Source organism: Pipra filicauda, unplaced genomic scaffold, assembly GCF_003945595.2.
Source record: "Pipra filicauda isolate LSUMZ 115617 unplaced genomic scaffold, ASM394559v2 scaffold231_size1239837_pilon, whole genome shotgun sequence".
In the NCBI taxonomy this organism is placed as follows: Eukaryota; Metazoa; Chordata; class Aves; order Passeriformes; family Pipridae; genus Pipra; species Pipra filicauda.
The window spans coordinates 923,052-938,637 of NW_024104345.1; the positions used below are offsets into that span (position 1 = coordinate 923,052).

Here is a 15,586-nt window from a genome sequence, read left to right on the forward strand (position 1 = left end):
TTTCAAGAAAACCAGAAGAGTCAAACCTGCCGTGTGCTGTGGGCACAGGCAGAGTTTCCCCATCTTATTTCCTATATTTAAATTTCTGAACTTCCATTACATCTGATAAGGATATACAAGCCGGAGTGCAAACTTTGTCATTTTTCCTCTGCCATCATTAAAAAAAGGTAGACCTTGCTCTTTCAGCATGAAAGAGCAGAATTATACCCTACTGCTCAGACACCTCCAGGAACAGTTCCATAAAATCCTAGATGAAGGATTGAAACAAAAATACCTAAATTTTGTTCTGTTGGTGTTTGTAGTGGGTTGACCCGGTGTACCCACTAAAGCTCCTCTCTCAATCCCCTCTGCAACTGGACAGAGGAGAGAAAATACAATGAAGGGTTCATGAGTTAAGAGCTGGGAGAGGTCACCTACTGATCACCGTCATGGGCAAAACAGACTCAAAGTGGGGATATTAATTATATTTATTACTAACAGGATCAGAGCAAAAGAGTGAGAAGTAAAATAATCTTAAAAACACCTTCTCCCCACCCCTCCTTCCTTCCAAGTTCTACCTCCTCCCCCCAGTGGTGTAAGCAGACAGGGAATGGGGATTATGGTCAGTTGTTGTTTCTGCCACTGCTCAGGGAGAGGAGTCCTTCCCCTGTTCCCTGTGGGGTCCCTCCAACAGGGGAGTGTCCTGCACAAACTTATCCAGTGTAAGTCCATCCCACAGGCAACAGTTCTTCATGAAACTGCTGTCCTGTGGGTCACTTCTCCATGGGGTGCAGTCCTTCAGGAACAGGCTGCTCCAGTGTGGGTCCACCACAGGGCCACAAGTCCTACCAGGAAAACCTGCTCCAGCATGGGCTTCCCATAGGGTCACAGCATCCTTCGGGCATCCACCCGCTCTGGCATGGTCTCCTCCATGGGCTGCAGGGGGATAACCTGCTCCACCATGGTCTTTACCACGGGCTGCAGGGCAATCTCAGCTCTGGCACCTGCAGCGCCTTCTCCCCCTCCCTCTGCACTGACCTTGGTGTCTATATTGTTGTTCACATGTTTTCACTCTGCTCTTCCCTAGCTGCAATTTTCATCTTCCCAACAACTTTTTTTCCCCTTCTTAAATATGTTACCATGAAGGCATTACTATCACTCCTGATTGGCTCTGCATTGGCCAGCGGCGGGTCCGTCCTGAAGCCGGCTGACGTTGGATCTGCAGGTCATGGGGGTAAGTGTCTAGCAGCTTCTAACAGAAGCCAACCCTGTAGCCCCCTTCCCCCCTCAAAACCTGGCCACACAAACCCAGTACAGTGTTACAAGCTGTGACGTGCCACTCAGTTTGGTAACTAGATATTCACAGAAAGTATTTAATTGGTTTGTCTAATCTCTTCTCCACTTGAACTCCAGTTGACTTCTGGCAGGGTTATTTACTTGTTATTTTAGAAGTATCACTGTAGCCAAGGGACTGTCCTTACACAGTAGATGACAACGTATAATGACAACGGTTTTGTCATAATCCTTTTACCTCTTTCTGTTTTTTCTGTGTTCTTCTATCACCTGCCTTATGGAGATATTTAAGAACATCTTTAAGAATAATTCACTAATATTTTTAATAATTTTAAAGAATGTCAAGAATAATTTATTTCTTATTATAAGAATAAATTAGAGTATTTTAAGAATTCTAGTGTTAATCAGCAATGTGGATACGCCCAGGTGAAAACCAAGATAGGGCAAGTATCAAGGTGTCTTTGAGAAAGGGAACATTGAAACCTAATTATCATGTTATCATGTTATGTGTTTTTTATCAGATAGAGTGTGAAAGTGGCTGTTGGTGGGGGAGCTGTAATGAAAGGACATGCTATCTTCTTATCTAAAATTCAAGCAAAAACATAACACTTTTGTCCATCAGGCTTGGGCAGGTGGTGCCTCTCATTTGAGACTCCTTCTCTTTGGAAACTCTGTGAGCAAGATTCTCCCAGAGAAGCTTCAGGCAACAATTTGTCATTCCTCCTGCCCAGGGGCAAGTTGCAGACAAGGGCAGTGAGGCACAAGGATGCATGGCTTGGATGCTGGAGCAAGGGCACCTAGCACCTCCCACGGAGCCAGGGTGGTCTTCACCTGCCTGAAGAAGGGGTCCCCGCTCCAGAGGGTGCCATTCTGGCCTGCCCAGGCAGAGGCGATGGGGCAGCACCCACCCTGAGTCAGCGGCATCTGCCACTGCCCAGCCACAGCCCTGCCCTGTCAGCCTTGTGCATGGCTGAGTCACTTCCAGCAGCCTTCAGGGAAGTTGTGGGGGTGGGGAGCATTTAACAAATATTTTCAGCTGGAAAATAAAAATAAATAAAAAAAAAAAAAAGGAAAATGTTGTGAGACGTCAGCACGCAAGATTTCATCTTCTAAATGCAAGGCCTGCCTTTCTTCACGTTCTGCCCTTGCGGTTTTGCTTGAAAATGATGTTTGCACTTTGAGAAATGAGAACACCACCGGGTAATTCTGCCTCCCCCCATGAAACAGTTTGCTCCTAAACATATGGGTGTTTTTCTCACTTTTTCAGTAAGAATAAACCCCAAATATTTTCATTTCAAGTGTACCTGAAAATACACTGTTGCTGCCGAGGTTTCAGTGCAGCTTCAGAAACTGAACCATAAATTACACATGCAGATACAGCTAGTGCTTAGAGTCTCTCATGCACCTTCCAGGACAAACTTGACTGCCTGGGGAAGACCATGGCCACCAGAAACATCCTGGACAGGTAGTTTGAAGGCAGCAGGGAAGGAGGAAGTGAGTCAGCAGCAAGACAGCCAGCACTAGGCTGGTGTGATGGAGTTCCAGACTGGATAGGAGATTAAGTCCTGCAGAGGCTCATCGAGAGTGACTGAGGGGAGTAGGGGAGGAATGAAACTCACTTCCCTTCCAGGAATGTCTTTATGGAGGGAACGAGTGTCACACACTAACAATAACTCCTACTAATCTCTGAATGTAAAACATTAAAAGGTAAAATTCAAAGCTATATCAACCCACTGAATCATCACATTTATTATTGAACAATAGCTTAAATTTTTTTGTAAAATTATAAGGTTCACTTGTAGGTAAAAATTCTTAAAATCCACTGTAGCTCACAACAAGAAGCAGTGCACTTTTTCAAGGAGATGCTGGGCAAGGGATTGAGAAAAGCTGAAAAATCTGACTTGTAACAACACATGTGCTGCTTGCATTGTCCCTGCCTCAGTGTTCACACCCACTAGACGGAGGCAATCTGAAGGCAGCAGGGAAGAGGAGGTGAGACAGCATTAAGATGGCCAGTCCCAGGCTGGTGGGATGGAGCTTCAGACTGGATGGGAGACCAGCTCTTGCAGGGGCCCATGGAGAGAGCCTGAGGGGAGTAGGGGAGCAGAGAAAGAAAGATCTTATCCCAACAGCACTGACGAAAAGCTTACCACCAGCACTCCAGTGCCCCACAACCAGCACAAGGGGCCGGGGCTCGCCTACAGCCACATGTAAGACCTGATCAAATCTGGTTTCCCAGCAGCCCTGCTTATCTGCTGCTGGTGTAGAGCTAACAGCCCAGCAATCATTCTGGATCTTAGGGTATCTCCCACAACGTGTATGCGGTCTAAGGAACTACATTATACCTGAAGCCATAGAATCATAGAATGGTTTGGGTTGGAAGGGACCTTAACGATCATCTAGTTGCAACCCCTCTGCCATGGGTAGGGACACCTACCATTAGACCAGGTTGCTCAGGGCCCCATCCAGCCTGGCCTTGAGAACTTCGAGAGATGGGGCATCCACAACTTCTCTGGATAATGTGTTCCAGTGCCTCACCATCCTCATAGTGAAGAATTTCTTCCTAAGTCCAGGGAGGCACAGGTACAGTGCTACTAGCTCTTACACTTCATATTCTTACAGATTGAGAAATATTTCTAATTTTATGGGCACTGGGTTTATCTTTTTTATGCTTTTTTTCCCTCCATTTATTTCCACAAAATTATTTTTACTTTTATATGATTTAAGTGACTCATCTCCCTGATTTGTTGTTGTTTTTTTTTTTCCCCAGCAGAAAGACAACAGAATATGAATGTGATTTAAAAAGGACGGGTTGCCATCTGCTAGGAATCAGAAGGGTTCTGTACAAGTCAGAAAAAACGCTACCAACTTATTTCATCTGAGAAGCCCCTAATAATTGCCTCTTAATGGAGGACATGCCCTGGAGTTCCTCCAAAAGCTGCAGTTAGTGACTATCATGATCCATCCCTACTAATTTATTCCTTATAGTCAAGGCTCAGTTTTTATATCCTGGATAATGTCTGCTACAGGCTGAGAAAAGCCCTTATCAGCCAGACTTTACCTGCAGCAAGACTGTATCTTTTGCTAGAACAAGAGACATTGGTGGGAAAAGCAACAACACAGTGGATGGAGAGCTGAGCTGTTTGATATCTCAATCATAGAAGAAAACCTGAAAGTGAAGGACTCACTGAGATGCTTCTACAAGCAGAAAAGCTCTCCAAGCGTCTTGGTTTTTCATTCTGTGTCAGCTGGTTTTTAAAAACTTCCTTCTGCAAACCTCACTTTGTTCATATCAACCACCTAGTGTCACCAACAGCTTTATACAACAGCAGCTTGTGGTAGGGGTCAGCAGAAGTTGGCCTTTTTGGTGCTGTGGGAAATTCCAAAGTAAGGAAGAATTGCAGTTTGTTTCAGGAAAAGAAGTGGTGGTTTGTGACAAAAAGAAATAAAACATAGAAACTGCTCTGAAATAATGCAGGTTTTAATTGTGGCTGAGATGGGAACTCTCACTTAGAGCTGAGGTCTGCATTTCCAGCCAGCTCTGGCATCCAGAGCTGAACAGGGGGCTTGGTGGTGCAGGGTCCTGACCCTCATCAGGGCAGAGTTACACAAGAGCTGAAACAAAGTTCAGGAGTGGTTCATGAAGTCTCCTTGCTTCATTTTACATGGCCACGACAGAACAGGGCTTTGGCTATGTCTTCCGAGAGCGACAGGCTGCTGCAGAGCCCTGGGACCAAGTGCTTTGCCTTGCCCAAGTCCTTCATGTTCAGCTGCCTCTTGCCCGGTGAAGGAGCAGCCTCTGCAGGCACACTGTGTGGTTTTGCAAATGCATGCTTGGCCCCACGAGCACCATGCAGCCTCACAAGTGTCTGCTGAGAGATGGGGGTTGAAGGTTTGCTCTTTGCACTGCAGTCAGCTCAGCTTCTGGAGAAGAGATGCCAACAAGTACGGAGGTACCTCTGGTCACTCAGGGTGGTGGCTAAACTACATAGCAAAATCCAAGAGTTTTGTCTCTGAGTCTTAAAGCCTCTGCAGGGGAACCTAAAAGCCTTGTCCTTCCTGGAGTTGAGACACCAGGGGTCTGATTCTTTGGACTGGGAGAGGGTAGGTGGGATCACATCCCAGTTTTGAATAAGGAAACATATTTGTTAATTCTGTGTTCAGAGTGGATTCGTCATGTCATCCATGGGTAATTAACCTGAATTTCCTTCTGAATTACCATCCATAAATGTAATTAAAATCTGTTTTAAGTAAGGAAAATTTGAAAAGGGAAAGGATACAAGGGGGCTGTTTTATAGATTATTTCACCTTTACACAAGCCTAAAGACTCGTGCTAACAGTTCCTCATTGTCTTACTGCCTTCAGCTTCTTGCCTTTAGGTTCTCTGCTCTTTAATTTGAGTGAAGGAGTTGGCCATACTTCTCAGCTCACAAACTTGAATTTCCTTGAGAGACACAACAGTGGTTGTTTAACATGGTTGGAGCATAATACGACTAAAGAAGAAGAATATGCCTCTGCCAGGCAAATTGAACAGAATAAACGGCCTGAGCAACTGGAGCTGTCTTCAGGTAAACATAGTGCAATCTAGGAGCTAGGGAACAGTTTTGGGAAGAGCATGCTAACCCTTGTTGCATAAAGTATTGTTTGCCCTCATTGCACTTACCACAAGATCTTGCCAAAGGGCAGAGGTGTTATGAAATGGCTCAGGAACTGCAATATTAAGATTTTGTCTCAGTTTACCAATGCTTCATGCACAGACCTCCTGATGTTACCTCCTGCTGTGGAATGCAGGCTACAGCTGACTTTTAGCTAAAGAACCCCTTATCTGGGTGGAGTTGCTGCTGCTGGCCACCTGCTTGCTCCTACTTTGGTGCTGAAATATGTGCACACAAACGACATGGTGTGGCAGATGGAAATGTGCAGATGCCTTCTGCAAAGCGGTAAAGAACTGCGAGATGCCTCTCGTAACAACAGCGAATCTTCAATATAAGGAAATGAGCAAAATGCTAGAGAAAAAGATGTCGGAGTATGAGACCAAGTCAGATCTAGCAGGATCCTAAGAATTGCTTGGCTCGGACTGAAGGTTTCAGCCAGCTGTATTTCAGCCCAAACCTTTGAAAGGAACAGCTGTGCTCACAGGGGTAGCCAAGGGAAAGGATTTCTTTTCTGAAAAGCCTATTGAGAGGAAAGCATGCACTGAGTCTGTCTGCCAGGAGATGGGTCTCACCTGGTGGCATGGACCAAGCGCAGTCCAGGGCTATCTGAACTGCAATCAGTGCAGGATCAGCTTGAGAAGTCACTGTTGTTGTAGTTGTTCTGGGGAACTGGGGGAAAATATTGAAGACATGGGTTCCCCTCTTCAAATGAAGCTTTGCAAATGCACCATGCCTGGGCTGTGCCTCTGGCCTGTGAGCAGACATGGCACACCAGGAGGAAGTTGCTGGTGTTTGGGGAAGTAGTGGCTAAAACAGCACAGGAGTGTTTTCAGTTGTGGTCAATTGTTTCTGGTGCAAGCTATTAATTGCCTCATTGTTAACGTAAACAGTGCTCTGAATGTACTATGTTTTGTAGGCTTTTTTATCAAATATGATTTTTTTTGCTTTGACTCATTAGACAGAGAGAGTTGGGAAACAGTGGCTGTGGTTTGGAAAGATCCTTGCACAAGGAAATTCCTCCTGCTCTGTCTTCTGTAGAACTTAATTTTAATTATGAAAAGCTTTGCTTTCCACAGTCAGTTTTCTTTTCCCAAAGTCTGACTGAGCCAAACCCATCACTGAGCCACTTTCCCACCACCGTTTGAGATGCTGTCAGGTTATCAACCCAGTAAAGCCTCAGGCCATTTCTCTCTCCCGTTCTCCCTTGCAATTTTTTTTTTTTAAAGCTGTTATGCTCCTGACCACCCCTTATTTCTCTCTTTTCTCTGACTCCAAATTTAACCCAAAGAACAGTCCTGGCGTTTGGTTCTCTTCAGAAGCAGATGGTGACCAGGATCAAAGAGAATATTTTGCAGCACACAATCTTCTCTAAGACCCGAAGGAAATGAGTGGTCAGCGGTGAGCAGAGTGGTTTCTTTTGTGTTTGTTTATTGTTTCATCTGGTTTTCTAGCATCAGCATCTTCACAGGCTGCAGTGAGAAGTGGCAATTTTGGGGGCCCAGTAATTCAGTAAGGGGTGGCAGCAGAAAGAGCAGCAGAGCAGCAGTAAGGTATACTCAAATGAACTTTATCTCCATGGCAGGTCCACAGCCTCAAGAAGACTGTGCCAAAGATTGCCTCATCCAAACTGCTGTCAGACCACTAACAGCTGCCACCTTGAGAAAAAGCAGGGACAGTACAGCAGCCAACAAAATTGACCTAGTGACAGAAAAATGCCATGATGTGACTTTCCTCATGTTGAACCACCTCCGGGTACAGGAGATTGCTCGGACATCAGGTCTTAGTCCTCACAAGAGCTGAAGTGTGTCCATTCAAGAGAAAAACTAGCAGTTCATACTGGTAGAAGAGGGACCGTCATACAGCCAGTGGAGAGTGGGATACAGCGGTGCTTTGTTCATTGACCTGGCTGCAGCCCTTTGTTCTTCAGTCTCGCTTCTGCTTCTGCAAGAAAAGGCTCCCCTTCACTGTCTCAATTGAGTGCCACGCTGTGGGAAGTGTGCAGCAAGGGGTCCCAGCATAGCCAGGGCTGTCCACTGGGAGAGGTGGAGACCCATAGGGTGATACCCACTTGTGTCTGGGTGCCAAGGAGCATCCAGGATCGAAGTAGGCAGTAGCTGAGGCCAGCAAGTACCAATAGGGTAAATAAGGCAGACTCAGGCTCTGTGCTGTGCTGCAAACTGTAAGGGATGTGATGAAGGAAAAGCGAAACAAAACTGGTTACAAAGCAGTGACATACACAGTTATGTTGTTTGCTTCCTTATGCTACACCCAGCCTTTCATTTTGTGCAAACATGGCACAGTGGGTAGCATTTTCTCTCTTTCTCTTCTTTCTCTCTTTGGCTAAAGCCTTATGACTTTCCTGGACTTTAGCATCATAATGGCTTACAAGTGTAAATAGCCTGATACCAGCAAGCCCATTTCATAGTCAATAAAAACAGAGATGGGCTGCACTGCAGGCATGAGGACAGCCTCTGTGACAAAGCCAGGCTCCTTGCAGCAATGTTGCTCAGCTCTAGAAAACGCACCTCCTTCTGCCTGCAACCACAGATGCTGAGGCTGTCCCCATCCCCTTTCCCCAGGTCACATCCCAGGGCTGCAGTCAAAAGCGTGGCCTCAGGAACAGGGCTGCACTCCCTTGTACATCCTGGTCACATCAGTGGCTGACAGCGTAGTTTCTGTCTGTTTCAGCGTCATTCCTGCACTAATGGGCTCAGCAGGAACACTGGAAATCCCATTAAAGATGTGGTACATAAATTCTCTAGACATATGGCTTATAATCCTGAATAAAAAAAAGGTGCATATAGCCTAAATACACCAGTAGCATTGGAATTCTATAGAAAAATACAACCCTGTTCTTCATGTTGTCTCTGAGCCATAAAAATGAGTTCATGAACTTTATATGGAGGCTTGAGTTCTGCTAAACTTTAGAGTGAAGACATGTGACTATTTCTCCCAAAAGCGTGTTGTGCTCCTTTGTCTTAATAGTTGCCTTTATTTTGCTACTGTAAGGATTTGTGAGAGAATAGAGCCAGCTTCTTTACACACATTTTACATAAAAGACTTCTTATTCAGCTTTAAGATTGCTATTTAAATATAGTGTAGTGTCTGGTGAGATCTTTTAAGGACAGCCCTTGTCTTCCAGTACTTTGTCAGATGGATATATGTAGACCTGCACATAGAGAGACAAAGATGGGTGGGTGGGTGTCAACATTTTGTTGGCAGAAGAAACCTGCAGATATGTTCTGCTTTAACCAGAAAAATAAGAAGTGGATTTGCTTGGTTTCTACTGCCAACAAACCCAGCTACTAAGAACCAAAGTGATGCTCTTTTCACGGCCAAATAATGGAACATTTATATTCTCTATGGAGCAGATGCAAAAGTGATATGTCATGTCACTGCTGTCTGGCCTGAGAGAAACAAGCTAGTGTTCAGTGCCTGCCAGGAGTGTTACTATTAAGACAAATCAGAATTACATGTCAGACACAGGGATCAGTGCAAGCTCTTTGTTTGCAAAAAATATACTGTAAGATCTCACTCGTCTACACTGTAGAAACAAACAATTTCTCCACTCAGAAAATCCCAGGAAGCTCGTTTTCCATTTCCTCACAGCCAGTTATTACCAAAAGGACTATTTCTTATCATCCCTGGGACATTCACTTACTCATCTCATCTCCACATGAGCTACCAGTAAAAAAAAAGCCAACCCCTGCCTGGCTGCAAGAAGGAAACTATGTTCTCCTTTGCACCATCCAGCCAAATTAAGGGGTTGGATTGCTCCTCACCCTTGCCCTTGGGAACATCGGGAATACCCAGAGCTGGAACCACGGTGGCACAAAATCTGTTGGAGGAAACCACAGGCAGGATACCAACCACCCTTGCTTCCACACAAGCCTCCTTGGCTAAGGTTGTGCTCCAGTCTGTGCTTTGTTGTACAGCTGCTGCCCAGCTGCTGCCCAGCTGCTGACACCACATCCTTTCTGACCAACCTTAGTGCCAATAAAACCTACTGATCAAATAGATATGGGGTTATGGTTTCATTGTCACGCACCACAGACCTCCAGATCATATACTCTCACCCCAGCACCCCTTAAGGGGGCACAGAGGACTACATTTGTGCTTTGGGCCAAGTCTACATAGCAATCATGACTTCCAGGACTTTGCTTCCATGTGACTCTGAGACAGATACCAGTCATAGTTAGGGTAGCAGAGATATTAATGTGTTTTAGCTTCCTTTAAATCAAATGGCTTCTCCATTAATCTGTTTGAAAAACTAAAATCTCTTCCTACCAGAAAAAGTCACATTTGGGATTTTTTATTCCTATCCCAATCTGGAACAAGAGATTGGCTAAGGAAGCAGCTACCAGATAAATTCCGGTTTAGGGGAACAGAAATTCATTTTCTGAGTCAACCTTTGTTGTCTGGGTAGCTAAAGTGCAAACCAGCCTACAAAACCAGATAACTTCCCCCCTCCTCCCCCCCCCCACCTCGAGAAATCTGGAGAACAACCTGTGAAGTGCAGATTACTTTTTGAATAAAGTGAGTAACAAATGCCATCAGTGTATGCCTTATGATAGGGGCACTATTTTCCAATTAGGATGAAATTAACCTCAATTTGCCTGTGTAAATGCAAGAAATCCTCTTAAAGGGGGCTGTCTCAGCTTCCTCTGCCTGGGGAGGAGATGGCATAGAACAGAGTGAGGGGTGATGTGGCTCCTGCTAGTGCCTCTCTGACAGTCCCTCAGCTGACTGCAAAGTGAGCAGACAACTCCTCCCAGCCACTCTTTCAAATGCTCAGTTTGAAAATGAAATAAACTGATGAACAATATGTACCCTCAGCTGATGGAATTCTGACTGAATTTTCAAAGAAAAAGAAAATTGAACAGGTGGCCACTAATAATATCACTTCCCCATTTCTGTATTAGAATCCTTTCTTTTTTTTGTGATGCCCCAAGGCAAAGCACAGCACTGCTAGAAAATGAAGGCTTCTGGAAAAGCAGTTTTTCTGGATAAGAGGGAAATGAATGTTGAATGCCTTGCTCTTTAGAAGGGCAGGAATGACTTTAAACTGTATGATGTGTTTTTCCTCTGTTCCTCTTTGTCTTGACAACAGAAAATAAGGTAATTGCCATTTTTCAGCCAACTTCTGCTCTCAGTTGTACCATAATATATACAATGAAAACAGTTGCATGATTTGTATTTCCTGTTTGACGCTAACAGGTTATTAGTCTGTTGATCCAACCACATAATTTTTTATATCCTTCACATTATCTTAACTGAAAATCCATACACAGTAGGAAGGGGGAATTAAAATACAATAAAGCAAAAGTACAGGGTTTGATTCTAGGAGTTTTGAGGTAAAAAGGAAAAGATCCAAGTGCCTTAGGTTCCTGCAAGGTTCTCCTTACCATTACTGACCTGATGGAGGGTTTCCCAGTTGGTATAAATGTAATATCAAAGCCCATAATCCTGATCAACCATCAAGGAGGGCTGATGCTTTGTAGGCTAGAGCCTCCATCTGTAATTCCCTAGAGCCTGCACCAGGCAATATGGCACAGCATGGTGTATCATATAGATCAGTTATAACTGAGCACAAAGTGCAAAGCTGTGTTTACCCCAAGAACGCTGAGCCACTTCCAATGGCAAGTCAGCAGTGAAGAGGTCTTGCCTGCACTGGGAGCACAGTGCAGAGGTATCATGCTCCGGGCAGCCCGACATCACTGTGAACAACCGAGTGCAACATCTGCAGGGCCTGGCCCTGCAGCAAACAGGAAAGAAAGAGACAGTTTGAACGATTTCAGGTTCCTCAGTGGACAGGAGGCCAGGAGGAAAGCTGAGGGCACCATCTGGGAAAGGCACAACAGTTGAGGGAGAAAGAGCAACAGTTGAGGTAAGCAGAGGCATTACCACCTCTCCAAGAGTGAGCTGTGGAGATGATGCAACCTCAAGAGGGCAAGGAGTTGGTGGGCACTTGGAAACTGAGGAGCTGAATGTGATGGTGGATGTTGCAGTGCACCTCAGCCTCCTCCAGACTACCTGGATGTCAAGGTGGTGAGATCTTGGCAGCAGGGTCTACACCTCGCTGTGTAGCTTTGCTCAGGCATGTCAGTAGCCCTCAAGTTTGTCTGCAGATTGACTGTTCAAATGCCTACTGTCCAGATTTATGGGTTTGGCAGTGACACTGAGGGAGAAACCCAAGACAGACAAATGAACTTGTTTTGTGAACTGTGGCATTATCCAAGACCTAACTTTGTGGCACTGAAAAAGAAATAGGAAAAAGCTACTTCACAGAAGCATTTTTCTACTTTCTCTGGAAATGCTGGACACAAAATCAGAGGGAGGACACTTGTCCTCTTGCAACCATTCCACTGGGTTCTCCCAAAGTGCAAGACAGAGACTTTTGAGTCAAGTGGGTAAGATGCCAAGGCACACAGAGATTTAGAAATGGAAACAGCAAGAGTTACTGACAGTTTCCAGTCACAGCTAGGCACCTGCCTTCCTAGACACTCAACATCAGTGCTCTCAGGGAAGATGGACACAGGAAAATGGAGATTGTTTGGACTGTAAGAACTATTTACCATCTCCTATCATCTGAACTGTGAAAAAATAGATGAGTTGATATACTTGTTTTATTTTGGCACTTAACTGTTACCTGACATAATCTCAAAATACCTTTGCAAAATGGTTCTTTCTCCCTTGCAAGTGTTGCTCAGCTCCTGACAACAAGCAGGAGGATGAGCAATGCTCCACAGCAGATATCTGGTCTCTAACCACTGCCTGCCCTTCAGCAGGGGTGAGAGGAGCAGAATAACATGGGGTGATGCGGGACAGGACATGTGCAGGTCAGAATAACTCTCAGACAGAGGTAGGGAGTAGGGGCTGAGGTCTTTGTGAGAAAGTTCCTGTGTCAGGGGCCAGCAGGAACTGCAGCAGAGGCAAGGAGCAGCCCAGCAACTGCCCTGTTAACTGTGTAGCTCCTGGCAAGTGGCAGTCCTGCTCCAGGGCTTACTGTCACTGAGTGGCCAGCATGGGAGGAGAGTGTAAGTGGGGAAGACAGTGGTCAGCACTGTCATCTCATCCATGGAGCACCTTAACAATTTGTAAAGAGGTTTCTTTTCTCCCTTAGGACTGCTGCTAAGGAGGAGTCATACCCCCCAACCTGAGCTGAAACAGGACATGATGACAGTCAGGACCTCAATCTAACCTATTTATTACTTAAGTGTCATCAATACTACCAAGTAAAACCAGAGAGGATGACTGCCTTGACAAGGACTTATCCTGCATGCCTGAAGATTGCAGCATGGGGCCAGAAGCGTCTTTCCAGTTAGGACTGTGAATCTGGTGGCAAATGTTCCAGGGTCATTTGCTGTCACAGTACTGAGTCCCACACATCCCTTGCCTCCAAAAGTGTGTGACCACATCCCAATGGATAGATGGCCCCTGGACCTGTGCTGCCTGTGCTACGTTCTTGTTGAACTGAACAACCTACCCCCATGTATGGCATTAAAATAAATCAGGATCCAAACATGGTGCTGCAGGTAAGCCTTCATCTGGGATAAAGTGAATTTAGACTTTGAACCATTGGTTGGAGCCATTATTGATTTTTCTGGACCTATTTTTTAGCTTAATTTCATAAAGAAATGAGGCTACTGTGACCGCGTATATTCACCTGATTGTATGCCATCTTCTAACAGGAAGGCAGCACCCCCAGAAAAGGGGTTTGATGTGATCTTTGCTCCTGTTGCACCCTGGAGAGTCAGTAGGCCACAGAGATGCACAGAGAGCCCAGTACGATGATGCTTCTGCCAAAGCTTGGAGATGTTTAGATATCAACAAACCTCAGGACAAAAAACTGTAAGAAACATGGCTTTTCCCATTCTTAGTGCTTACACTTGTTGATACTGGTACTGCTCAGCTTTTTAGGTTTATGCAGTGCTGAACCTCGATGTCAAAGAATCACATATACTGTGAAGTGCTTAGGAGTTTGATACCCTTCCAGAAAACTGAAAAAACAGTAGCACATTTGAAAGTCTTGGCACCTCAGATATTTACATCAAAAAACAATGCATCCTCATCCTTCACATGGTAGAAACTTAATAAATGACAGTTGTCACCAACCATATTGGTTCAGAAACATCTTAGTTTCTGACTTCTTAGGCAATTAAGATCTTGATGTTGCTTTGAAGGTAAATTTTTTGTATCTATCTGGTCATGCTCTAGTCATAAGAAGAAATGAGTCCTTCTTCTCCCAAAAACAGGACAAACAAAGTAGTTTCACTGCTTCTTTTTCTATCTTAAAACAGAAGCCTCCACAATGGGAGTTTAGTCATTGGATTCATTTTCACGAAAGGTTTTGTTTGATTGTTGCGGTCCTGTGAAGTAGCTGCTGGAGAACAGCGCAAGATTTCCACGGACAAATGGATGAAGAATATTATTCAGCCAATTTAGATGATAATTACTCATATGAATACACTAATGAAAGCAATACCTGTGAAATGGGTGACTATTTCATATTTAACACCCATCTCACTACCGTCCTCTACACTCTGGTATTTTTGCTCAGCCTGCTAGGAAACACTTTAGTGTTATGGATCCTACTCAAATATGAAAACCTTACATCTTTAACAAACACCTTCATCATGAATCTTTGTGTCTCTGATTTAGTCTTCTCCTGCATGCTGCCTTTTTGGATAGTGGACCAGTCTTTCGGATGGATTTTTGGTGAGTTCCTTTGCAAAGCAGTGAATGCCGTTTTCTCCATTGGCTACTACAGCGGTGTTTTCTTTTTGACTCTCATGACTATCCTGCGGTACGTATGTGTAGTGAATCCCCTTTCAACTTTGAGATCCCAGACACAGTGCTACAGTTTTCTGGTGTGCTTGGCTGTTTGGACTGTTAGCGTATTAACTGTGGTTCCCGAGGTGATTTACACCACAGTGCAAGAAAACTCTGAAGGGAACAGGACCTGTGATTATGCTGACTGGAAATGGAAAAAGGTGGACATTTATCTGAGAAACGTACTCTTCCTGTTTTCCTTTGGAGTTATCGTATTCTGTTACTTCAAGATACTCATAATCCTGCTCAGAGCAAGATCTCGCAGAAAGCACAGAACTGTGAAACTCATTCTCATTATTGTGGTGGCTTTTTTCCTGTGCTGGGCGCCCTACAATGTCCTCAGCTTTCTGATTACCTTTCCACCATCTACGTGTCAGTATGCAAGAGATTCCATTCTTGCCTTTCACATCAGCCGTAACATTGCTTTCTCCCACTGCTGCCTCAACCCTGTGCTCTATGTATTTATTGGAGTCAAGTTCAAGAAGCATTTGGCACAGTTATGCAGTCACTGCTCACACTGTGGCAATGGTCAAGTCTCCAGCCCCAGGATCTGCTCTCAAGGTAAACTCCAGCATGAAGGTGCGTCCATCTACTGAAGTAAGACCTAACTATTAGGACTAGTCCTGGAGGAACTTTCGGATTTCGCATGCCATATGGATAACCTCTAATTCTTAGAGGCACTTGCCTGAGAAAGACACACAAATTTACTCTTTGTAAACATTCTGTGTATGGAAAATAACAAAATGTATTTGCAGTGGGATGGAGAGCTGAGAATGAGAATGCTGAGAAATTACTTCATTGGCCTGTAAATCTTAACTTTAAATTTT

The 15,586-nt window shown here is 44.7% G+C and overlaps 1 protein-coding gene across 1 annotated transcript; it reads left to right on the forward strand.

The window, feature by feature from the left end:
* Window positions 1-14,341: 14,341 nt before the first annotated feature.
* Window positions 14,342-15,355, forward strand: XCR1 (X-C motif chemokine receptor 1). The gene has a single exon (XM_027748593.2). The coding sequence runs from the start codon at window positions 14,342-14,344 to the stop codon at window positions 15,353-15,355; it is 1,014 nt and encodes a 337-aa protein (XP_027604394.1).
* The last annotated feature ends 231 nt before the right edge of the window (window positions 15,356-15,586 follow it).

What these genes read in the sequence shown, in the direction of transcription:
- XCR1 (XM_027748593.2), top strand. Translation starts at nt 14,342, where the DNA reads ATGGATGAAGAATATTATTCAGCCAATTTAGATGATAATTACTCATAT.